This window comes from Puma concolor, chromosome B3 (assembly GCF_028749965.1).
Source record: "Puma concolor isolate L17-30 chromosome B3, mPumCon1.1.hap2, whole genome shotgun sequence".
NCBI lineage: Eukaryota > Metazoa > Chordata > Mammalia > Carnivora > Felidae > Puma > Puma concolor.
Genome location: NC_141672.1, coordinates 99102884 through 99130513, shown reverse-complemented (window position 1 = coordinate 99130513; position 27630 = coordinate 99102884). Strand labels below are relative to the sequence as shown.

Here is a 27630-nt window from a genome sequence, read left to right as displayed (position 1 = left end):
TGCAACAGAACCACCTGGAGGTCTTGTTTTAAAAACAGGCTGCTAGGGGGCCTGTGGGTGGCTTAAGCATCTGACTCTTGATTTCAGCTCAGGTCATGATCTCACACTGAGTGTGGAGCCTGCTTAAGATCTTCTCTCTCTCTCTCTGTTTTCCCCTGCCCCCTGGTTGTGTGCATGCTCTTGCTCTCTCTCTCTCTCTAAAAACGTAAATAAAAAAATAAAAAAAAAAAAGAGAAAACACACTGCTGGGCCCCACCTTTTGAGAACCACCTGGGCTAGTGGATCAGGAAAACTTAAATACAAATAAATACACTTTGCTCTTGCCTTTATTTTTTGGGAGAGTGGGGGCAAATATAAAACATATCTTGTTCTTGCCTTTATTTGGGGGGATTGAGGTACAGATGTAACACATAATCTCTCAAATAAACTGCCCCATCTAAACTGATACATTAATCCAGAAATCTTATTTCAGTTTACAGAGGACTGATGTGAACTGCTACTGAAAATTCAAATGAACAGAACTGTTTATTTGCAGTAATGAGTACTGAGAATTAGTGATTTCAGTTTTGTTTTCACTTGTTGTCCAGTTATCTAGATTTGGAATTCAGCATGAATATAGATTAATACAAATTGGTAGGATGTCACAGAAATGGAGGTGGGGCTAATAAATAGGGTATAACTGGAAGAAATTGTTTATAATTAATTAAGGAAGTATAGCTTGTACTTTATGGTAAATGTACCATCTTTTCTTACCACATGCAAATGCATGAGCAACATACACATGTACACACACACTGAGTTTCTGTGGGTAAACCAAAGTATTTAGGTTTTTTTTCACAGCTATGATTATTAAACACTTCTAGAACTGTCACAACCACATGTGGTGAAAATAATTGTTGGGAAATGTTCTTTTTTATATGAGATTGTATGAGGTTTGTGTGACTGTACTGAATTGTCGATGGAAATCAGCATTTTGAGAATGGAACATACAACTATGATTTTGCCTGTTTGTAAACACAGGCTTATACTCCTGTGTGCATTCATTGGTCCAGAACATTTCTATTATGTGTCAGAGCAAGGGGAGAGCAAAAAATGAATAAGAGCTCAGGGCATAGTGAGTCATGTATTTATGAAGTGTAACACATGAACAAATGTTATAATTGGAAATATTATGGGAGAATAGGGACCAAGTACTTATTTCTCTCTGAGAATGCCAGGGAAAACTTAACATAATAAGAAATTCTGAACTTAACCCAGAAGACTACATGAGTCTTTGTTAGGGATGGCGATTAGGGAAAAGCTTGGGTAGGGATGGGGGGGCATTAGGCACAATGTCCTGAGGCAGGAACTTTTAAGAGGATTTCAGAGAAATTTCAAACATGTGGATGTAGCTACAGCATAAAACACTAGGGCTAAAACTAGGTACAGAAAGAAGAGTAAGGTACTGGTCCAGGCTATGCTAAGGAATGTGACCTTTATCCAGTGGTCAGGGAGGCATCTAGAAAGGAAGAACCCTATCAATGAAAGTGAAAGCAGAAAATATGTGTATCTAAACAAGGACAATAGTAAGAAGCATAGAAAAGAAGATTATGGAGGAGAATTTAGACATAGAACTTATAGTATCTATTTGCTAATTAGATGCAGAGGAGAGAAAGAAGTCAACCTTGACTACCCAATTTTTAGCTTAGGCAAATGGAATGATACTAATGCTATTTTATAATATCAGGAAAGTGAAAGTGTCCTCCAGTACTGTTTAACTGTCTCTGTGGTATTCTGGTAGTCATTCTTAAAGTACCTAAATCTTAACAAATAGCTTTTAGAATAGGAAAATGACTTATTAGTCATATGAAATAGAGGATAGAATTTTTTTTTCAGGTACAAGACATTGTCTGTTCCAAGCTAATATTTTCACAAATAAGTATTATGTTATTTCTTTGAATCATTCAAAAGTCATATGTTTCTTTTTTTTAATTAAAAATTTTTAAAAATATTTATTTATTTTTGAGAGAGAGACAGAGTGTGAGCAGGGGAGGGGCACAGAGAGAGGGTGACACAATCTGAAGGAGGCTCCAGGCACTGAGCTGTCAGTACAAAGACCAGCGCAGGGCTTGAACCCACGAACCTTGAGATCATGACCTGAGCTGAAGTCGGACACTTAACTAAGCCACCCAGGCACCCCAAAAGTCATTGGCTTCTTGAAAAGAGTAATACTGAAAATTTTCAACAGGATGAGGGAAAGACATGTGCTCTCTCTCCTTTGTTAAGAAACACTCACATCCCTGTTACTCATGGACCTTTGAAGAATGTTAGATAATGGAAAACAACAACAACAACAAATAGGTTGACTATTATTGCTGTAAGAGAAGGAGGCCAGAGAGATCCTTTACAAAGTGCTTTCCATCTCTGCTCCATCCAGAGTCTTTGAAGTGTATAGGTACAGTATATATGGGCATAGTGTATAGGTATAGTTTTAATCTCTGTCATTCAAATAACATTGAGGAAGATTCAAAGTAGGAAGTAGTGGAAAAAAGAAATCCATTGTTTCTAGAGAGATTTTATTCAATGTAGAATTTAGTATGAAACTACTCTTCTCTACTAAAAAAATGAAGATCAAGATAAATTGACAACCAGTGGCTTGTGAGGGTAGACTTGAAAATCGGCAGAAAACTGCTGACAAGTGTACCAGAAAGGTGATAAGTGTGAAATAATGGTTTGAAGTAGACTAAGCATGAGGTAGAGCAGAAAGATGTTAAGTATGAGAATACCCTAAGAGAGGTTAGCAAAATTCATGGGGCAAGTCAGTTCTTCTGGTATAGTCAAGGTAGTCAACAAGACCAGTAACGATGTAACCATGCCTTTGTGTTCTCCTTGTCTTTGTGGCTACAATGTCAAGGGCAATGCCCTTAAATGCACAGGGTGGCCTGACATTTGGGTGAAAAGCAATAGAGATCATACTTTTTTCGAGAGAAGATCATAACAATAAATATGAAGGGAGTAAAGAACTTTCAGAAGGTACTCAACAGGCAAATATTTTATTTTATAAGTTAAGACAAGGTGGAGAAGGGAAAGTTTGAGGAAGAATTAGCAGCAATAGTTCGGCTTACTAGCACGATGAGCTGCTGAAAAATTACAAAAACAGGTTTGAGAATCTTCACCCATTGGTGAGATTCAACATAACTTAGTAGCAGACAACCAAGGTCAGTAATAAAAAGGCAAAATATCCAGAACTATTGCTTTACTTTAACTACAGCATTTAATCCTGGCCATATTCAGTGTGTGGTACACCAACCAGCTGGGTATCAGCTCAGATTATGTTAGAAATGAAGAGAATCCTGCCTCCTGTAAAAGATCTACTCAGTCAAAGTCTGTGTTTTCCCAAGATTCCCAGGTAACTACTGGGCAAACTAAAGTTTGAGGAGCATTGATATGAGAGACTTTACTAATGCCAGGTGAAAGATGATTCTGTGTTACATATTATAATTAATTTTATCTTGGCCTAAGTTATTAAAGTAAAACAGTAATTTTTAACCAATTTATTTTCAGTGACTTTTTCTATTCAAAGATTCATCTGAGAATGTGACCAATGCCTTAGGCACCCCTCTCCTAGCCTACCCCCTCCTAAATGTGGATACAAATTTCAGAACATGATTTGAAGACCAGCCACAAACCCCAATTTAAGACTAAGTATTTAAAAGAATCCCAAACATTCTTTTACAGAGCTATTAATTAGAAACCACCTGAATCCTTGTGGACCCAATCTACCATCTGGCTGTTATCTTGGGGCCTAGCAGGGTTTGCTCTTAATAAAGGCTGTGAAGACACAGACATATGTTATACAATCAGTACCCTGAACAGGACTGTCCTGATTTAAGAATTGGCAGGCAACCAAATCTGTGCATATCAACATGACAAACACAATGTCTGCAGTCAATAGGAATTACCAATTAAACATTTTAGTCACTAATAGTCATCTAAACATTTTGGTGGTATTATAAATCATTTCCAAGTTCTTGTTTACTAAATTATAATCCTTAAGGTTGTCATTATGGCTAGTATTTGTTGAGTATTATTTTGTAGGAAATTATTCCCCTTATCTCCATACCTCTGTGTCTTTTTATTTCTTCTTACAATAATTTATGGGGTAGGTATTTTTGCCGCTTGTTTACAAAGATGGAAAGTGAGGCTTATTGAGTTTAATAAATTGTCCAAAATCAGAGCTAAGAAGTTAATGGAAAGTAGCAGAGTCTGAACCCAAACCTAGGTCTAAATTACTACAAAACCTACATTTTGTACCTGCCAGGGTAAAGACTCCAAGAGCTTTTAGAATAAATTATTTAGAAACAATTCCACAAAACCAACTTTGTTTCACCATGTTCCCCCTTCCTATGCTCTCTTTTCCAGAGAAAGTTCATCTTTTTTTTTCTTTTTAATTGGTAAAATCATTTATTCTGGGTTCATTCAATAAATTATCACCATAGTGATCAAATGAATTACTGTTTATCAAGCTTGTAAGGTGATTAATGTCAAGGGTTAAAAAACAAAATAACTTGGCTCATATAGATTGAGTGAAGTTGCAGAAAAGATATTTGATTTTAAATTAGATTAATTCTTTTACAGCAGGTGACGAGTTCATGAAGAAAAGCAAAATGCTGCAAACAGCTACAGGTCAAAAAGTTCTATCTAACTGGCTCTTCTCTGTTGACCTGACTTCATCACAGGTTGCTCACAAGTTGGGCTCTGATGCTTTAGTCACAAGTCGAACTACGTAGCCCAAATTATTTAACGCCAACACAGAGTCTTTCTAGGTCAAGAGCTGGAAGCACTACTCCATAGTCAGTAAATTTTAACATTTTAGAAAGCAAGTAGGGCAAGTAAGAACATTACTATCAATGTTGAAAAAAGCCTGCCAGATGAATGTTTTTAAGTACATGCCCTCTACTCTGCGAGGGGCTGTTAGTCTTCATTTTCTCTAGTGATTATTATTCATGCCACATTTTTAAAAAGGTACAGTCTTTTTCTTGAAGCCACTTATTAGACTGAAAGAGTGTAAAGGAAAAAGGGAGAGAAAGTGGACAGATTCACATGCATTTGTGAACACTTTCCTAGAGGTTTAAACTTTGAATGACCCATAAAGGAGATTGCTTTGAGACTCTGACAGATCTTTTCCCCTGTATAGAATAATAATGGCCCCCTCCTGTTAGCACAGTGCTTTCAAGTTTGCCAAGCACATTTAACCTATCATGCAATACTCACACCAACCTGGGGACTCTTATCACCTTTTTTATTGAAAAGAAAATCAAGGTTTGAAGAAGCACTAATTTCCAGGGTTGTCCAGCCCATGAGTGATAAAGCTTTCTAAAGGTGGGTTTCCCAGTCTCAGGTATCTTGTTGCCTCCCAACTAACAATACCACAAATGTTTACTTTGAACATGGTAGTTATTCTTGTCTCCAAGGTTGTTTCTATAGGATTATCTCATTTGCGATTCATTTCAAGAAAACAAACACACAGTGACTTTCTCTTGATGTTCAATGCATACAAAGGTTGAAAAAAAATCTTTGCACTCAAAAGTCTTCTCATCTGGTAGAAGAAGTTGCATAAATCATTAACTGCAACCCAACGTATTCCCTTACTATATTTACCATGCCTTCTTAAAAATATGTGTGAATGATCTTGGAGCTGACTTTTGATGATACAATCTCAGCATTTGGGGATACTGTTCCTACACAAAATTATGAACCAAGCCTCTAATCAAAGTTAGAGATGCTCTCCTTTAGCATTCCTATTTTCAATGTTGTTGCAAACAAACACCAAATTTTTGGTATTTTAAATTCTTTAACATAAACATTACTTTAGTGATCTTACAAAGTTTGAGATGCCTGACAGACATTGGAGGAGAGTGGAAGAGTGTAAAGGATAAAAGAAGGGAGTACATGCTAGATGAGGAACCTTAGTGGCCTAGTGTACTGGTGCTCCCCATTTGACTTAAGAGACTCTTGAATTTCAAAGAGAAAACTGAAGGAGATTGGTAGGAAAGGATGTAGTTGGTGGGAGGCAGGCACAGAAGTAGAGAGAACAAGGCTGACTAATACAATGGAGAAGAAACATCTTACTGAAGAATAAGGAGTTTGTGCCTCTCAACAGTCTGGTTTAATTTTAAAGACAGAAAACCTCTCTATTTGTGGGTGGGAGAGCTGGACTTTACCAGAAAACTGGATATTAAAATCTACTGTGTGCCTTCTTTTTCAAATAACAAAAACGTCTATATGTTCCCTCTGTGTCCCCCAGCAACATGCTTACATTTTAGCAATGCTAAAAAAACAAAAATAAAAACAACAACATGATACAATGAGCATGAACTCTGTACCAGTCTTACCCTATTAATCTGTTCTTCATATTACAGCCAAAATGCTTTTTCTAAGTTGCAAATCTGAACAAGACATGTACTTCTGAAATCCTTTCATTATCTCTTATTTGTCTTCGCAGAGAGTTAAACTCCTCACCACATCCCACCAGGTCCTGTATGCTGGTCCCTGCTAGTTTTTCCAGCCTCTCTTCTTGCTATGTCTTGTTCATAGGGCCTGCTGAGTGTGATTTTCGTGAACGTACCTTGTACTCACTCTAACTGCTAACAGTCTGTCCTCTGCCAGGACATGAAAGAGATGTTTCTTGCTCATCTCTTCCCAGAACTAACTCCTACTTATACTTCAGGTTTTGGTCAAGATAACACTTCCTCAGACTAAGTGCCTCTAGAAAGCCTACCTTGCTCCCATGTCCCAAATCTGATTTACGTGCTTTTCCTCTAAACATTCTATCATCATTAGACTTGACCACCCCATACTTCTTGTGGCTACCCTCCATAATTTTGTTGAGGGCAGGGACCGTGGCTGTCTTGTTCACTGCTATATACTCCACACTGAGTATAGTGATGGACATTTAGCATCTAGGAGTTCAAAATATACTGTTGAACAAATGCAAAGAAAATTTGCTACTTGACTCTAAATCCCTAGAGGACAGGAACTCTAGACTGGTTTCCAGTGCTCTAACTCTAACCATAGTGTGAGTGCTCAAAGGATATGGATAGAATTTTTAAACTTAGAGTTCTATTTTAAAGAGCTCTATTTCCCTTAAAAGATTTAGACTGACTGAGAGCAGAGTTCATGATAAATAGCTTTGCCATGGTCTTTTTAAAAACTGGTCAGATTCTAACTTTCATAACCATGGGTACAATTTCCAAGTCTACCTAGACAAATTGCTAGACTAATACAACTCACTCACGCCTTCAATATGGTCTGCTTTGGTAAATGAACTGCCATAAGGTATTCCTGCATCTGAGCATTGTCCTACAAGCGAAATACTTATTATGATCCTGCAACGTAGACAACTTGATTAAAAATGTATGCTTTTAGGGCTTTTAAAAGACTTTGAGATCTATATTTCCCCATAATGTAGAAATATGTTTTAGAACTAATCACTACAATGTTCTACTCCATCAGTTCTTTACATTTAAGATCAAGAAATTAACATCACAATTTACTTAAAACATGTGTTCAAAGAGGTATAAATATTCGTAATTACCTTCTAATGCATATTTCATATCCTGAGCAAAAAGGGTCCACATAATTTCAGCGCTTATTTTTCCCATGTTCAGTTCTTGAGGAAACCTAAAACCAAACACATATATTAGTGCATCGGAAAGAGAAATGTGCCTAAAAAACAGCTTTACATATATGCCACAGTAATTGTTATATACCTCATAAATACTTTTATTTATGAGATTTTACTTTATAAACTTTCATAGGGAAAAAGCCACATACCAGAGTACAGAAATAAACACAATTATTTGGTGCTGGGAAAAGAGACTCTGTAGCATTAGTACCAAAGTGGTGCTTGGGGCTTGTGATGGATGTCTTAGGCTATGTGTTTGTTTGCTCTAAAAAGCCCTTTAGTTTGGTCAAGCACTCTATTTTCATATAATTCAATTCTGAAGATAGGGCATATGATTCTGAGTCCCTGGTACTGCATAACAACAAAACAACACCTTGCATTAATCTGTTAGCCATTTTCCTTAAAGCAAGCTTGAGTGCTTCCACTCTCTATTTGCTTAAAATAAATTATCTCCAGAAAGGCTCCTCACTTCTTGTAAAATGGCCCACTCTGAACCCATTAATCAGGACTCTAGAATTTCCAAGCAACTCTGTGTTTTAGGTCAAATAGACTTTAGGACTAAGATTACTATGGCTGCTAAATACCCATTCTGTGTGGATGGGGTTTCAATCTTATGATAAAGCTCCTAGTAATATAAGCCCAACGAAGATAATGACCAAGTCTTTTCATTATACTGAAAACACCACATGCCAATATGTTAAGACTGAAAGTACTTTCTTTTCTCACAAATATTTAATATATACACGCATATAAAAATAATATATACTAAGAGACAAAAAAATATGTTAAGGAACAAAAATAGCTCTCACATTCACCTCTATTTTTGAGTTTAAATCAAAACAGAGTAACACTCCTGAATGGGATAGAAAGTGTTATCTAAGTTAATATGACCTCAATATGACCTCAAATAAGAAAAACACCACCACCAACAACACTGACACTACATAAGACTATTCTAGCCCCACTTGCCACCAAAAGTAGGCATGTTTCATCACATATTCCTTACCGACTGCCATCTATCAATTTGCCTAATAATGTCAAGTGATATTTTAAAACTAACATGCAGAATCTGTACATTTATCAAGTAAACTCAGAACACATTCTATGATAAAAAAATATATAACCTAAATGTATACAAATTAGTTTTCAATATTAAATTTTACTCTATTGATATAAAAATAACTTTGGGCGAGTAATTTATTTTAACAGTTTTCATTCGTGGATAGCTACTAACATCACAATTTGTGGCATATTAATTGTTATGTAACAATTATGCACTAACAAAATTGTAAGTAATATGACATAATGAGAATGCTTTAAACTCATAAAAGGAGGAAATTAATTTTTTGAATCAAGAACAAAGAACATATTAATTCACTTTATAGTGTTCTGATATTTAAAAAAAGACGTAATACAAAAAGAAAACTAACAAATAATATCTCTCACAAAAATACTTGCAAAATTCTCAGTAAAAAATGGCAAATTCAATCCTTCAATATATAAAAAGGGTAATACATCATGATTGAGAGAAGTTAATGTCCAAAATGCAATGTCAGTTCTACATTAAAAAATGAATCAATGTAATTTATTATATCAACAGACTAAAGAGAAAAACTTATTATCTCAATAGATCCAGAAAAAGTATCTGACAAAGCTCAACATTCATTGATGATAAATAAACAAAAGCTCTGAAAATTAGAAAGTAGAGGGAACTCAACCTTATAAAGAGAATCTGCAAAAACTTACAACTAACATTTTAGTCAATAGTCTCAAGCTAAGATCAGAATCAAAGCAGTGATATTTACATTCACTACTTCTATTAAATATTATACTAGTGCTCCTAAAGATTGAAAAAGGCAAGAAAAAGAAATAAGACAAGAGGAACATAGACATATAGCAAAGGAAGAAATAAAATTCTAGGGCAGACACATGATAATCTATGTGAAAAATCCTAAAAATAACCTAGAAAAAAGCTACTAATTTGGTTCTGAGGGTCACGGAATGTAAAGTCAATACACAAAATTATTTCTATATACTAGCAATGAACCACTGGAAATTGAAATTAAAATAATGGCATCATTCAAAATAGCAGAAAAATTTATCAAATACTTAGGTATAAATGTAAAAACATATGTACAAGATTTATAAGAAGAAAACTACAAAGTACTGAGGAGAGACACCAAATAAAACCTAAATGGAGAAATATACTTAAGGATGGATATACTAGATATTGTTAGAATGTCATTTTTTTCCAAATTGATTTATAGATTCAATGAATCTCAATCAGAATTCCAGCAGGATTTTTTTTGTGTGGAAACTGACAAAGTGACTGTAAAATTTACTTGGTAAAGCAAAAGACTAAGAAGAACAAAAAATAATATAGATTTCAAGACAAAAGCCTTTGGGAGATAGGATTAGGATGATGGTGGCATAGGAGGATGCTGGGCTCACCTCGTCCTGCTGATCGCTTTGATTCCACCCACATCTGCCTAAACAACCCAGAAAACTGCCAGAAGACTAGCTGAAGGGACTCCCTGGAGCCAAGCATAGACAAGAGGCCCATGGAAGAGGGTAGGAAGGGTGGAGAGGCAGTGCGTGCTACACGGACTGGTGGGAGGGAACTGGGGCAGTGGAGGGGCAGCCCTCCTGGCGAGGCAGAGCCCCAAAAGTCTGGCTGGCAAAAGCGGAGGGGCTGGACTGCGTGAGTTCTGACAGCCAGAGGGACTTATCATCTGGAATGTTAAAAGTCAACACCTCTGCTCTCGGAGTGCAGGGAGAGCAAGAGGACACCAGGAGGGAGAGGTGTTGAGTCTTGGAAGGCAGAGCTCAGCTCAGTGGAGAACAAAGGCACTGGCAAGCACCATTTCCCTCTCCCATCCCCTAGCCAAAATTCCAAAGGGAACCAGTTCCCCTCACCGAGCTTGCTTGCACCGCACAAACGCCCAATGCTGTGCTTCTGTGGATCCATCCCTCTGATGGGCCTGCTTCCCTCTGGGTGCTGTAGGGCCCCTCCCGCTGGGGACCACATACAGCAAAGCCAGCTAAGTCTGCCCCTCCCACCCCTGTGCACCTTGTGCATCCACCCCGGCTAATACGCCAGATCCCATAGAAGCAGCACCACAAGCCTGGCAGTGTGTAAGTAGCCCAGACAGGGGCCATCCCACTCCACAGTGAGTCCTGCCTCTGAGAAAGGGGAAGGTACACACCAGTCTGACTGTGGCCCCAGTGGTGGGCTGGGGGTAGATTTCAGGTCTGACTGAAGCCGTGCCCACCAACAAAAGTTACTCCAGACAACACAGGGGAAGTGCCCTGCAGTTTGGAGCTACTGCAGGGACTACCAAAATGATAAAATGGAAGAATTGTCCTCAAAAGAAACTCCAGGAAATAACAACAGCTAACAAATTGATCTAAAATGATTTAAGCAATATAACAGAACAAGGATTTAGAATAATAGTCATAAAATTAAACACTGGGCTTGAAAAAAGCATACAGGACATCAGAGAATCTATTGCTACAGAGATCAAGGGACTAAGAAATAATCACGAGGAGCTAAAAAATGCTATAAATGAGGAGCAAAATAAAACAGAGGCAGCCACACCACGGATTGAAGAGGCAGAGTAGAGAATAGGTGAATTAGAAGATAAAATTATGGAAAAAGAGGAAGCTGAGAAAAAGAGAGATAAAAAAAATCCAGGAGTATAAGGGGAGAATTAGAGAACTAAGTGATGCAATCAAAGGGAACAATATCCGTATCATAGGAATTCCAGAAGAAGAAGAAGAGAGAGAAAGGGGCCGAAGGTGTACTTAAATAAATCATAGCTGAGAACTTCCCTGATTTGGGGGAAAAAAAGGCATTGAAATCCAAGAGGCACAGAGAACTCCCTTCAGACATAACTTGAATCAATCTTCTGCATGACATGTCATAGTGAAACTGGCAAAATACAGGGATAAAGAGAAAATTCTGAAAGCAGCTAGGGATAAAAAAACCCTAACTTACAAAGGTAGACACATAAAAGTGGTAGCAGACCTATCTACTGAAACTTGGTAGGCCAAAAAGGAATGGCAGGAAATCTTCAATGTGATGAACAGAAAAAATATGCAGCCGAGTATCCTTTACCCAGCAAGTCTGTCATTCAGAATAGAAGGAGAGATACAGGTCTTCCCAAACAAACAAAAACTGAAGGAATTCGTCACCACTAAACCAGCCCTGCAAGAGATCCTAAGGGGGATTCTGTGAGTGAAATGTGGCAAGTCCCACAAAGTACCAGAGATATCACTACAAGCATGAAACCTACAGACTTCACAATGACTCTAAACCAATATCTTTCTATAATAACACTGAATGTAAAGGGACTAAATGCTCCAACCAAAAGATACAGGGTACCAGAATGGAAAAAAAAAAAAAAAAAAAAAAAAAAAAACAAGACCCATCTATTTGTTGTCTACAGAGACTCATTTTAGACCCGAGTACACCTTTAGATTCAAAGTGAGGGGATGGAGAACTATCTATCATACTACTGGAAGTCAAAAGAAAGCTGGAGTAGCCATACTTATATCAGACAAACTAGACTTTAAATTAAAGGCTGTAACAAGAGATGAAGAAGGGCATTATATAATAATTACAGGGTCTATCCATCAGGAAGAGCTAACAATTATAAATGTCTATGTGCCGAATATGGGAGCCCCCAAACATATAAAACAATTAATCACAAACATAGGCAACCTTATTGATAACAACGTGGTAATTGCAGGGGACTTTAATACCCCACTTACAACAATAGATAGATCATCTAGACAAAGGATCAATAAAGAAACAAGGGCCCTGAATGATACATTGGATCAGATGGACTTGACAGATATATTTAGAACTCTGCATCCCAAAGCAGCAGAATACACTTTCTCCTCGAGTGCACATGGAACATTCTCCAAGAGAGATCACATACTGGGTCACAAAACAGCCCTTCATAAGTGTAAAAGAAGTGAGATCATACCATCCACACTTTCAGACCACAATGCTATGAAACTTGAAATCAACCACAGGAAAAAGTCTGGAAAACCTCCAAAAGCATGGAGATTAAAGAACACCCTACTAAAGAAGGAATGGGTCAACCAGACAGTTAGAGAAGAAATTTAAAAAATATATGGAAACAAATGAAAATGAAAATACAATGATCCAAACACTCTGGGATGCAGCGAAGGCAGTCCTGAGAGGAAAATACATTGCAATCCAGGCCTATCTCAAGAAACAAGAAAAATCCAAATACAAAATCTAACAGCACACCTAAAGAAAATAGAAGCAGAACAGCAAAGACACACCAAACCCAGCAGAAGAAGAGAAATAATAAAGATCAGAGCAGAAATAAACAATATAGAATCGAAAAAAACTGTAGAGCAGATCAATGAAACCAAGAGTTGGTTTTTGAAAAAAAATAAAATTGATAAACCTCTAGCCAGGCTTCTCAAAAAAAAAAGGGAGATGACCCAAATAGATAAAATCATGAATGAAAATGGACTTATTACAACCAATCCCTCAGAAATACAAGCAATTATCAGGGAATACTATGAAAAATTATATGCCAACAAACTGGACAACCTGGAAGAAATGGACAAATTCCTAAGCTCCCACACATTTCTAAAACTCAAACAGGAAGAAATAGAAAACTTGAACAGACCCATAACCAGCAAAGAAATTGAATCAGTTATCAAAAATCTCCCAAAAAATAAGAGTCCAGGGCCAGATGGCTTCCCTGGGGAATTCTATGAGACATTTAAAGCAGACATAATACCTATCCTCAAGCTGTTCCAAAAAATAGAAAGGGAAGGAAAACTTCCAGACTCATTCTATGAAGCCAGCATTACTTTGATTCCCAAACCAGATAGAGACCCCCCCCCAAAAAAAAAACACAAAAAAACAGAACTACAGGCCAATATCTCTGATGAATATGCCTGCAAAAATTCTCAACAATATACTAGCAAATTAAATTCAATAGCATATAAAAAGAATTATTCACCATGATCAAGTGGGATTCATTCCTGGGCTAAAGGGCTGGTTCAACATTTGCAAAGCAATCAATGTGATACATCACATTAATAAAAGAAAAGATAAGAACCATATGATCCTGTCAATGGATACAGAAAAAGCATTTGACAAAATTCAGCATCCTTTCTTAATAAAAACCCTCGAGAAAGTCGGGATAGAAGGAACATACTTAAACATCATAAAAACCATTTATGAAAAGCCCACAGCTAACATCATCTTCAATGGGGAAAAACTGAGAGCTTTCCCCCTGAGATCAGGAACATGACAGGGATGTCCACTCTCACCGCTGTTGTTTAATATAGGGTTGGAAGTTCTAGCAAGAGCAATCAGACAACAAAAGGAAATCAAAGGCATCAAAATTGGCAAAGATGAAGTCAAGCTTTCACTTTTTGCAGATGGCATGATATTATACATGGAAAACCTGATAGACTCCACCAAAAGTCTGCTAGAACTGATACATGAATTCAGCAAAGTCGCAGGATACAAAATCAATGTACAGAAATCAGTTGCATTCTTATAGACTAATAATGAAGTAACAGAAAGACAAATAAAGAAACTGGTCCCATTCACAATTGCACCAAGAATCATAAAATACCTAGGAATAAACCTAACCAAAGATCTAAGAGATCTGTAAACTGAAAACTATAGGAAGCTTATGAAAGAAATTGAAGAAAATACAAAGAAATAGAAAAACATTCCATGCTCATGGATTGGAAGAATAAATATTGTTAAAATGTCAATACTACCCAAAGCAATCTATGCATTCAATGCAATCCCAATCAAAATTGCACCAGCATTCTTCTCAAATCTAGAACCAGCAATCCTAAAATTTGTATGGAACCACAAAAGATCCCGAATAGCCAAAGTAATATCAAAGAAGAAGACCAAAGTGGGAGGCATCACGATCCCAGATTTTAGCCTCTACTACAAAGCTGTAATCATCAAGACAGCATGGTATTGGCACAAAAACAGACACATAGACCAATGGAATAGAATAGAGACTCCAGAATTGGACCCACAGGTGTATGGTCAACTAATCTTTGACAAAGCAGGTAAGAATATCCAACGGAAAAAAGAGACTCTGTAACAAATGGTGGTGGGAGAACTGGACAGCAACATGCAGAAGTATGAAACTAGACGACTTTCTTACACCATTCACAAAAATAAACTCAAAAATGGATAAAGGATCTGAATGTGAGACAGGAAACCACCAGAACTCTAGAGGAGAAAGAAGAAAAAAAACCTCTCTGATTCAGCTGCACCAATTTCTTACTTGACACATCCCCAAAGGCCAGGGAATTAAAAGCAAAAATGAACTATTGGGACTTCCTCAAGATAAAAAGCTTCTGCACTGCAAAGGAAACAATCAACAAAACTAAAAGGCAACCAACGGAATGGGAAAAGATATTTGCAAATGACATATCGGACAAAGGGCTAGTATCCAAAATCTATAAAGAGCTCACCAAACTCCACACCTGAAAAACAAAGAATCCAGTGAAGAAATGGGCAGAAAACATGAATAGACACTTCTCTAAAGAAGACATCCAGATGGCCAACAGGCACATGAAAAGATGCTCAACGTCGCTCCTCATCAGGGAAATACAAATCAAAACCACACTGAGATACCACCTCATGCCAGTCAGAGTGGCTAAAATGAACAAATCAGGAAACTATAGGGCTGGAGAGGATATGAAGAAACGGGAACCCTCTTGCACTGTTGATGGGAATGCAAACTGGTGCAGCCGCTCTGGAAAACAGTGTGGAGGTTCCTCAAAAAATTAAAAATAGATCTACCCTATGACCCAGCAATAGCACTGCTAGGAATTTACCCAAGGGATACAGAAGTGCTGATGTATGGGGGCATTTGTACCCCAATGTTTACAGCGGCACTTTTAACAATAGCCAAATTATGGAAAGAACCTAAATGTCCATCAACTGAGGAATGGATAAAGAAATTGTGGTTTATATACACAATGGAATACTACGTGACAATAAGAATGAAATATGGCCTTTTGTAGCAACATGGGTGGAACTGGACAGTGTTATGCTAAGTGAAGTAAGTTATACGGAGAAAGACAGATACCTTATGTTTTCACTCTTATGTGGATCCTGAGAAACTTAACAGAAGACCATGGGGGAGGGAAAGGGGGTAAAAAAAGTTAGAGAGGGAGGGAGCCAAACCATAAGAGACTCTTAAAAAATGAGAATAAACTGAGGGTTGATGGGGGGCAGGAGGGAGGGGAAGGTCAGTGATGGGCATTGAGGAGGGCACCTGTTGGGATGAGGATGGGCACCTGGGTGTTGTATGGAAACTGATTTGACAATAAATTTCATATTAAAAAATAATTTAAAAAAACCCAGAACATTTACATCTCCATGTCTTCACAGCTTACAATGAAATATAGTAATTAGGACAGCCTATCTTCAAATACAAGGTTAATTAATTTTCAGTAAGATATTATGGTAATTAAATAGGGAAAGGGTAGCGTCAACAAGTTGTGCTAGGGTAACTGGATATCCATATGCAAAAAAATAAAAAGACCTCGACCCATACTTCACAACATATAAAAAATTACCTCAAAATGGACCACCTACCTAAATATAAATATACCTACCTAAATATAAAACCTTAAACTATAAAACTTCTAAAAGAAATAGTAAAAAATCTTTCTGAGTTTGCATTAGGCTGGTTGCTTAGATGTGAGGCAAAAAATTCAAAGCATGCTCATAAATTAGACTTCATGAAAATTAAAATCTGTTTTTTAGAAGGTACTGTTGAGAAAATAAAAAGATATGCAACAATATAGGAGAAAACAGTTTGCAAGACACATATATGATAAAGGAATTTTACCCAGAATATATAAATTAGTCTCTAATATCAATAATTTTAAAAAATGGGCAAAGGATTTCAAAGACACTTCAGCAAGGAAGGTAATTAGATGAAAAATAAGCACATGACAATGTGCTCAACATTAGCCTTTAGGTACTTTCAAATTAAAACTATAATGTGATACCACTATATGTCTACTAGAACAGCTTGAAAACAAAAGAAACAGAACAAAAGCTGACAATACCAAAGGCTAGCAACGTTGTAGAGGAGCTAGAGTGTGGATACATTTTGCTGACAAAATGTTAGAATCAGATTGGAAAACAATTTGGCAATTTCTTATAAAGGTAGATATATGTTTAACTAATAGTCTCCTTCTAGGTATTTATCAAAGAGAAATGCAACTATATTTGCAACAAAAGCTGTACATATTGCTTAATTCTTAATCACCTAAAACTGCAACATCAATGTCCTTCAACTAATGAAAGGATAAATCAATGGAGACAGATTCACAGAATGAAATTTTTTAAGCAATAAAAAGGAATAAAGTACCAATACATGTAACAATGCACATGAGTACCAATTGAATTATGTTCAATGAAAAAAGCTATAGTCAAAGGCCTACATACCATGATTCCAATACATTATCGAAAAGGCAAAAATACAGAGAGAAAACTTATGAGTGGTTGCCAGTGACTTGGGGTGTAAAGAGGGGTTGACTATAAAGGAGTGTGAAGAAATTTGGGGGTGATAAATATATTTTATATTTTAATGTTAGTAGTTACATCACTATGTGTTTTTTATTTCATCAATTTTTGCTCATTATTTCCTAACATCCATTTTCTTTAGGTTTAATAAATTGTTTCTTGTTTAAATTCTTAAGAATGATACTTAAATAAGTAATTTGGGAGATTTTTTCCAATCTAATGTGTATTTAAGGTATAAATTTCTTTCAGGAACTGCATTTAGCTGTATCCTAATAATATTATATTATATATTCATATTAATCCAATCAAAATATTTCAAATTTTTAATTTTGATTTTTTTTCTATTTTGGAATGTATGCAATTTTAATGTTGTAATATCTTTTTTTTATTGAAGTATTGTTGGCATAATGTTATGTTATGTTCAGGTGTACAACATAATGATTCAGTATCTCCCTACATTATGCTCTGCTCTGCTCACTGTCACCATGGATCACAACGTTCACCAGACAACCCTATTCCAGTATCACTGACTATATTTCCTATACTTTACCTTTCATCCCTGTGACTTATACACTCACTAACTGGAAGTCTGTGCCTCCCACACCCTATCACCAATTTTGCCCATTACCCCATACCCCTCCCCTCTGGCAACCATCAGTTTATTCTCTGTATTTATAAGTCTGTTTCTGCTTTTTGCTTGTTCATTTTGTTTTTTTTAGATTCCACATGTAAGTGAAACCATATGTTATTTATCTAATCTTGATTTCTTAACTTCAGCTATTTGGATTTCCTAATATCTTTTTGTTGCTGTTTTCTCCTTAATTAAACTAAGGTCAAAGAGCACATTTTGAATGATTCCATTCTTTTGAAATTTGTTGAGATTTACTTTATACCCCATCATATAGTTAACTTTTATAAACCATCTTTATTTTACATCTTTTGTGTCCTTGAACTTCATTGTGGTTATTTTCTTCTGTACTATCTTCATGTTTACTAATTCTTTCCTTAGGTCTAAATTATTATTAATTTCATTGTTGTAGTTTTTAGTTCTAGAATTTCTTTCTGATCCTTTCAGTAGTTTCAAGGTCAGAGCTGAATTTTTTCATTGTGTTATTTAATTTCTTAATATATCAATCAAAATTATAATATGTGAGTCTCTAAATTCTATTATATTAATCTCTTATAATACCTGCTTATTTTTGATTGAATGAAAGACATTGCTTGTGAAAGATGTCTATACAATTTAAGTCTGTGGATGATGTTAGTATTTTTCAGAAAGGATTCATGTTTCTTCTGGCAGCTGTATTTTAGGGTTTGAGAGAGATGACCTTTCTCCATTCACGAACTGAATTCACTCAAACTGGATCTGTATTTTATTCACGCTCACTCCTAGCATGTATCCCTTCCTAGCCCCATATGTATGACTTGGATGGTCGCCTCGACCCGCTACTTCATAGGGCCTGAATTTCAATTATTCTCCTTTCTGTTTTTCAGCTGCTACTCTTTGTCTAGCTTCTCAAGTTCTCAGTCTTTGTCTCTCGGTGTATCAGTTGATGCTTGTAGGAGAGAGAGGCATCACATATCCAACACACTTTCCTACTAAACATGTGCATACATCATAAGAAATTCATGGAGAGAAAACATCAGTTAATGGAGGAAAGAAGTTGTGTACCCCAGTTAATGGTTATAATTACCACATGAAATAACCCTAAAAGTGATTTCTAAAATATATTTTCATTTAATTTGGAAGCTTCAATGAAATAACTTCAAAACAAAAATTCTAAAAACTAACTGTCTCAGAATTTTCTCAAGTGTAGAACCAATCTATGTCAAGTTTGATTTTCACTGTTGAAAAACTTTGTGTTTTTCATTAATCATTAGTATTAAATCATTAGTATTAAATCCTCAACGATGCAAAACTTAAACCAACCAAACAACCATTTAAAATAAAAACAACACATTAGAAAAATATATGCAAGATGTATTTTTTTTTTTTTTTTAATTTTTTTTTTTTCAACGTTTATTTATTTTTGGGACAGAGAGAGACAGAGCATGAACGGGGAAGGGGCAGAGAGAGAGGGAGACACAGAATCGGAAACAGGCTCCAGGCTCCGAGCCATCAGCCCAGAGCCTGACGCGGGGCTCGAACTCACGGACCGCGAGATCGTGACCTGGCTGAAGTCGGACGCTTAACCGACTGCGCCACCCAGGCGCCCCGTATGCAAGATGTATTAAGAGCAAAGGGATAATATTAATATAAAGGGAACTGGTACAAATCTACAGGAAAAAGATGAATATTAGAAAAAAGTGGCTAATGGGATGAATGGTCAATTTAAAAAGAAAAACACAAAAGCTTATTAAACCTAGGAAAAGAGATGTCCAACCTTTCTAATAATGAAATTTTCATTAAAATAGTGAAAAATTTTTATTGCAAACATTCAGATTAGAAAACATTAAACAATGGGAAAAAACTTCGGACGTGTTTGAATCTGTTTTTCAAAAGTCATCTCGTGACTCTGTACAGGCTTCCAAATCGTATGCAATTCCAACATCTGTGTTACTCCCATTCCCTTTTGTCCTGTACCCCAGGAGTCCCCTCTATGGGATGCATCATCCTGATGTTGTATGAAATGACAGAATATTATGTAACTATCAAAAAGAATAAGACAGATCTGCTTGTATTGAGACAAAAAAGATGCCTAGCAGGTAGTGTTATGTGAACAAAGCAAATTACAGATTAGTATACATAATATGATTCCATATTTTGTAAAAAATATATTGATGCCTGTATATGTAATATGCATATAATAAACACTATTAAATGAATACCTATGCTTATATGCGCAGAAAACATTAGTTGGAAAAAAATACACCCAGCTATTGAAAATTGGTAAGGTTTGGGTGAGGGGGTTCTTATGTTCATTTATTATCTTCACAAAAATGATGCATAAAGATGACAACTTTTATTTTCTGCTTTACACCATCCTATGAAGCTAAATAAGATTATTTTTGTAATCCTAAAATTTTTTTCAATTATTTCTCTTTTGAAATAAAATTAATGGGAATTTTACCAAATATGTAATTAACATTTTTTTTCTCACATTCTTATTTAAAAAATGAGGGATTGGTGGTCAGGATTTGAGCCTGAAGCTATTACCCCAAGTTCATGATCTCTCCAATAAAGAGAAGACATTCAACAAATTTTTATACTAAGAGATACTAAGCTAGCTTTGATTACATTCATTTTAGACTCAAGAACATTAGAGATTTAAAAATATGACCTAAAACATGAAACAAATGAATGGCAGAGTCAGAAATAGAACTTAGCTTCTCAACCATATTTTTCATTCTTTTTTTTATGACAGTAACAAAAATTCCTAAGCATTGAAAATGTCTTCATAGCTAATTTTGACTTTTTTGTATTAGTCTATTAATTTTGCCTAAAATTATTTATAATTCAAATTATTAGCTTCATATTTTATACAACAGTCCCTCTTTAAATTTAAATCTCAAGATGTACTCCTTGCTAAGCTCCATTTTTATGCAGAAAACAATCTTTGAGGTCTGACATATTTTCTGATATCTGTTCTAGAAGTTGTTTTACTAAACAGTGTATTATGATATACTGGTTTCAAATTTGGTTATACTTACCATTACCTAAGGAGATAATGGATATCCAATGCTAGAAACAGCAACAAACAAAACCTCAAAGCTTGTTTATTTATTTGTTACACAGGTTCTTCTGATGTCCATATTTTTTTATTTTACTTTGCTACTTCTCTATGGTGCATTTCAAAATATTTCTCTGGCTCTTCCTTTTAATTTTTAAAGTTCATTTATTTTGAGAGAGAGTGCACGCACATGAGCAGGGGAGAGGCAGAGAGAGAAGGAGACAGAGAACTCGAAGCAGGCTCCACACAGAGCCCGAAGCAGAGCTCAAACTCACAAACCATGAGATCATGAGCTGAGTGAAATCAAGAGCCAAAATCACACTTAACCCACTGAGCCACCCAGGGGCCCCTCTATGGCTTTTTATTATATATAATCTAGTTAAATAATAATAAAAAAAACCAACACTATTTAGTCCTGAATCTAGATAGCAAACTACATCATCAACCTCTGCCACAATCTATAGCATCTTTTCCCTTCCACAATTCTGTGGATTCTTCCTTTGATACACCAGTGAAATCTGCTGTCCCACCCCCATTTCTACTGTCACATTCCTTATTCAAGTCTTAACCTTCACTTGCCTCAAGAATTGTACTAGTTTATCTATTTGCCTCCATTTCCCCGTCTTCCAGTACACTTCTACATTTACCACCTCAGTTACCTTTAAGAACACAGACTGTAATATTTCAAACCACTGTTTTAAAATCACCAATTGCTTGTTACACTTCATTAGCATATAAAAGTATCAATTCATTTAAAGTTACTTTCTTGGCCAGTGATGATTTCATCCCAACTTCTATCTCTACTCTCCAATATTTTCCATGCTCTACCCGCCAAGATTACTTACAATTTCTCAACATTTGTGATATCCCACATCTTCTGACCATTTTCTCCATCTATTCTCTTTCCTCCTGAATTTCCATTTGATCATAACTTCCCCTTCTTCCTTCAAACCACAGTTCAAATATCACCTCTTGCTAAAGTCCTCTGTTGTACTCAAGGCAGAATTAACACTATATTAGCTATGAAGGACAAGGACAAAGGGTACAATGACTATAAACTGCATTATAGCTCGCTTACTGTTAGGAATGGTGCTTTTACTATATAAATTCTATAATTTTACTGATAACATAAGATTTAACTTAGTATAATTTTATTGACATTTGTTTTATAGTTCAAAACTGATAGTATTTATTTTTTCTTTGATTAATTTTGTTTAGCATTAGAAGACAATTCCTCTCCATTTAGAATCTCTTCACTACCCAATATTATACAATCTTCTAAATATAATATATATTAATTTATATATGTTTATGTATATATACCACGTGTATGTATATTATATATTCTCTCCACATGATTTAACATGATATAAACACTTCTAGAAGCCAAGATATAACCTGGTGAAAAAATCTGCAAAGCTAATAGTTTCTACAACAACTTCTTTGCTCCTACCTACCTAGAGAAAAAAAGGATGAAAAATTCCCAACTATCAGCAAAATATGACAGAAGAAGCAAATCTGTTGTTGGCGTGAAAGAAGAGACATCTCAGATGTCTCCTAATAGATTTTATTGAGGTCTAAGTAACTGCTGGTTAGGTTTTATTTCCAGGGGGCACAAAATAATCATATTCCCCCAAATGCTTTTTTTTCACTCTGTCCACATATGCAACTACATATGTGGACATATTTCAACTACAGTTGAAAATTTCTGCCCTTTCTTAAGGCTGGCTAAGAAGTCTATGCAATCTGGAACCTTCTTTTCCACAATTTAACACAGCTCTTGCTATTTCCTCTGCACAATCCACAACAACAAAATGTAGTGGTTACACCTCAATACAATCCAAAAGATACATATTTGATTTCTCTTCTACTACTTGACTAATTCACCCAGTGGAGTATTGCATAATCTCTAAAACTCAATGTCCTCATCTGTCAAATGGGGATAATAATAAATGTACAATTTAGGGCTTTTTCTAGGGATGTGGTGAAGATTAAATGATATTTTACATGTAAATAATTTGTACAGCCACTGACTCATCATAAACACTCAATAAATGTTTGCTGATGGTAATGAAATTTTAACTGTAAATGAGATATAAAGGAAAATATTATTTAAGTTCCACTGATTTCTAATGTGAACAAAATTATCATAGAAACCAAATGGAAGTTTAAATTTGAATTTGTACTTTTTAGTCTCCAGGAAAAAAAAAAAGTTGTTAATAAGATTAATAGCAATGAACTTGATTGCAGAGGGAAATTTTTATGTACTCACAGGAGTAATCTGGTTTCATAAACTTCAGAAATCACAAGGGGACTCTAACGATTTAAATGCTAATTATAAACAAATTCCAAACTATGAAACAAACAGTATGGAAGAGGTTTCCACTTCCACAACCATTTCCTAAGCTCGTGAGTATTACATGCATTTGAAAGTTAAACACATATAGAAGATGACACATTACATTTTTATATTTCATTATTCATATTTTAAAAATACAATTGGCCCTCCTCATACCTGTCTGCATCTGTGAGATTTTGCTGTACACAGATTCAATTCTCTAATGTACAGCTCTACTTCTTAATTTTAAGTGCAGTTACAGCTTAACTTAGTCTATTATTTCTAAAAGGAGGTTTGATGAAATAACTGATCTATTCCAATGTTATGTGAATGTCTCCTGTTTTTAATTTGTAGCAATTAATACAAAGCATAAATGCTTTAAATCTTGAATCCCATGAGACACAGCAATTTAATAAACCAATTTATTATCTGCAAATCTCTTAGTGAAATAAGAAAAACAATCTACTGCTGCCAAATTGGATAATACGGATTCATTCATTAGTCACAACAGATATGATTAGAATACATTAAATGTGAAGTATTATTTTGATATGCAAAGTTTGTTTTTGAAAAAAAGTATTCTTTGTCACAAATGAGTAAGCAATGGTTCTGTTATTGCATGCCATGAACACAACTGAAACTTCATTATCACCTTCATAATTTAAGAGACATTTAGTTTGCTGGGCTCTTTTCACATTATAAAAAAATCCTAATAATTCAGCTTTTGTTAATATGTTTTCCATTTAAGAATACATATGGTGTATATACAATGGGATACTACTTACGGTGATCCAAAAAAACAAAATCTTGCCATTTGCAACAATGTGGATGGAACCAACCAGTGTATTAGGCTAAGTGAAATAAGTCAGAGAAAGACAAATATCATATAATTTCACTCATATGTGGAATTTAAGAAACAAAACAGATGAACATAGAGTAAGGGAAACAAAAGTAAGATAAAAACAGAGAGGGAGGCAAATGAGAAGAGACTTCTAAATACAGAGAACAAACTGAGGATTGCTAGAGGGGTGTTGAGTTGGGGATGGGCTAAGTGGGCGACCACCTTAAAGAGGGCGCTTGTTGGGATGAGCACTGGGTATTATACAAAGTGATGAATCACTGGGTTCTACTCCTGAAACCAATACTACACTGTATATTAACTAACTTGAATTTAAATAAATTGAAAAAAAAAGAATACTTGACATGCATTAGTGCAATTAACTGCCATTATCTTGAAGGAATAGCCAAGAAGAATGAACCTGATTAAGCAAGACTCTACTAGTAAATTATAAAGTAGCCTTACAAGTTAAAGCTGTATTAAAGAAGAACTAAAACATATCATAGCACTGTGGTTAGGGATCAAAACCAGCTTAAATATTTGGAGTGCAAACTCATCTAATTGAACCTTTCCTTTGGTGATAATTTTTCCTTTGTAAACTCTCCTGCACCAAAACCAAGTAGATCACCAATGTCGTTTAAACCCAATTACCCTTTCATGTTTTTGTTTTCTCTTTATTTACATTTACAACCTAAGGCATTATTTTACTAAACTCAGATCTTTATATACATATTTAATTTAAACATGAAAAATAAAAATCAGAGATGGATCGAGGTTAATGATTAAACTCAAGATTTTGTAAGGCAATGAAAATGTCACCTGGCAGCAGCAGAGGAGGTGAAGATGGTCAGAATCACCTACAACCTTGGGCTATGGGCATGGGGAAGTAATAAATGGGATTCACCGAGTTCAGGTAATTGTTTCTCAAGTGACACCTAAGACTCCAGGTTAGAGACCTGAAGGGGAGCAAGTTCTCATATTCAAGTTGTGGGGCAAGGAGACTGAGGCAGAAGAAAAGAGATGGGAATTCACACTGTAGAGCATCTAGGCAATGCCATGCCCTGGGCTAACTACCTTATATGCCTTATCTCCTGAATCCTGATATTGGTGCTAGGTCTTAATTTTTCCCTCCCAAATTTTTAAATGTGGATATCAGTCTGAAAGATGTTACAAAACTTTTCTAAGTTCTCATGACTCAGTCTGTCTCACTCAAAAATATTGTATGTCTAAACCACTCAAACCACATTTATCTCTGCATACTTAAAAACATAGTCCTTTTTATTTTTACTTATTACTTTTTATGTATTCATCTCATTCAAAACTATTAAGATAGTTTACACAATTACTACATACAATGAGATTTGACTTGAAAGTAGACAAGTTAAAGGAAAAATTAAGTTATAAAATACATTAGATTAGACATAGAAATATATGCTCTTTTTCTTTTAGCGTTTACTTCTTTTTGAGAGAGAGAGCACGCACATGTGTGGGGTAGGGGCAGCGAGAGAGGGAGACACAGAATTTGAAGAAGGCTCCAGGCTCTGAGCTGCCAGCATAGAGCCTGATGTGGGGCCTGAACTCACAAACCGTGAGATCATGACCTAAGCCAAAGTCAGACATTTAATTGACTGAGCCACCAAAATGTATGTTCTTAGGGGCACCTGGATGGCTCAGTCAGTTGGGTGTCCAAATTTGGGTCAGGTCATGATCTCACGGTTTCTGGGTTTGAGACATGAATTGGGCTGTAAGCTGGCAGCGTGGAGCCTGCTTGGGATTCTCTCCCTCTCTGCCCCTCCCCCACTTACGTGTGTGCATGCTGTCTCTCTCTTTCTCAGAATAAATAAACTTGAAAAAATGTGTTATTTTTTATTCTATAGAGTTATTAAATGTGGACCTCAGTTCTGACATTTCTGGCACCTAATCAACAAAGAAAAATTGATCATTTTTACCTATCTCAATTGTTCAGGAAGTAAAATTCTTTAAAACAGTGAATTCTGAGGGGGAAAAAAAATCATGATTTCTCCTGAGGATGCCACTAAGTACAAACTATTTATTAATATTTTTCCTCTGATACATAACAGATTGCATGCATTATTTATTGGTTTATACACAATTGCAATTGGTACCAAATGGCATATCCTGCACTTTGAACTTTTTGTGAATCAGTGAGTCATTATTGTTACAGGTTTATCATGACCAGATCCGGATTAATCATGAAAACATCAGATATGTTTGGGTTGGATTGAAGGATTAATGCCCATCATTTTATTCCTAGCATCTTTTCCTTAAAGTTCATCCTGTTGTGAATCAAAGAGGTGCTTACATTCTGGTTCTGCCATTTACTAGATGTGTGATCTAGAAAGTTACTTATCCTCTGTGGGCTTCAGTGTCATCATCTGTAATTTGGGGATGATAATAGTACTGATGTCATTAAAATTGAGTTTAGGATTAATTCAAACATTAAACTGTAAAAATGATTAGTATAGTGCCTGGCTCCGGTTAATTCCCTATAGTTCCCTATATGATAGTACTTAGCACATATAGATATCTAGTGGTGCCTAAATCATCTGGCAAGCATAATAAACCTTGGAAATCCAAGATGAACCTTTCTTTCCTCTATGATGTGCAGGAAGGGGGGTAGAAAATTGAAATCTTCATGAGAGATCGAAGTAATACAATTCTTAGTAAGCAGCTGTATAATAGTGCTCTTAGAAAAATTGTATTTAGGGGCACCTGGGTGTCTCAGTCAGATAATCACCTGACTTTCGCTCAGATCATGATCTCACAGGTCATGAGCTCAAGCCCCACGTCGGGCTCTGTGCTGATGGTTCAGGGCGTGGAGCCTGCTTTGGATTCTGTGTCTCCCTTTCTCCTGCCCCTCCCTGCTTATGCTTTCTCTCTCTCTTTCAAAAGTAAATGTTAAAAAAATTAAAAAAGAAAAATATTCTTAATTTTTTTTTGATGTTTATTTATTTTGAGAAATGCAAAGAGACAGGAGAGAGAGCATGAGCAGGACAGAGGCAGAGATAGAGGGGGAGGGAGAATCCCAAGCATACTCTGTGCTGTAAGTGACCCACTGCTCAATCTCACAAACTGTGAGATCATGACCTGAGCTGAAATGAAGAATCTGATGCTTAACCGAGCCCCCCAAGTACCCCGTCTTAGAAAAATATTCTTAATTTTTCCAGAAGATGTATTATTTTGGAAATTTGCAGAGAAATACCTGATCTGCTTTAAAATTCCAGCTGGCTACAGGGGTGCCTGGGTGGCTCATTGGGTTAAGTATCTGACTTTGACTCTGGTCATGATCTTGAGGTTCAGGAGTTCCAGCCTGCATCAGGCTCTGGGCTGACATCTCAGAACCTGGAGCCTGTTTTGGATTCTGTGTCTCCCTCTGTCTCTGCCCCTCCGCCACTCATTCTCTGTCTTTCTCTTTCTATCTCTCCAAAATAAGTGAGACATTAAAAAAACACACACAACAATAACAACAACAACAACAACAACAAAAACTTCAACTGGCTGTAATTACCATGGGTAAAAACT

The 27630-nt window shown here is 35.9% G+C and overlaps 1 protein-coding gene across 5 annotated transcripts in view; it reads right to left on the bottom strand.

The window, feature by feature from the left end:
- Nucleotides 1-27630, bottom strand: part of UNC13C (unc-13 homolog C) — a 627591-nt gene that overhangs the window by 180717 nt on the left and 419244 nt on the right. For all 5 annotated transcript variants that reach the window (XM_086710729.1, XM_086710726.1, XM_086710727.1 and 2 more), the window contains exon 22: nt 7577-7662. In XM_086710729.1, the coding sequence (XP_086566855.1) occupies nt 7577-7662 (86 nt within the window). The remainder of the gene's footprint in view (nt 1-7576; nt 7663-27630) is intronic.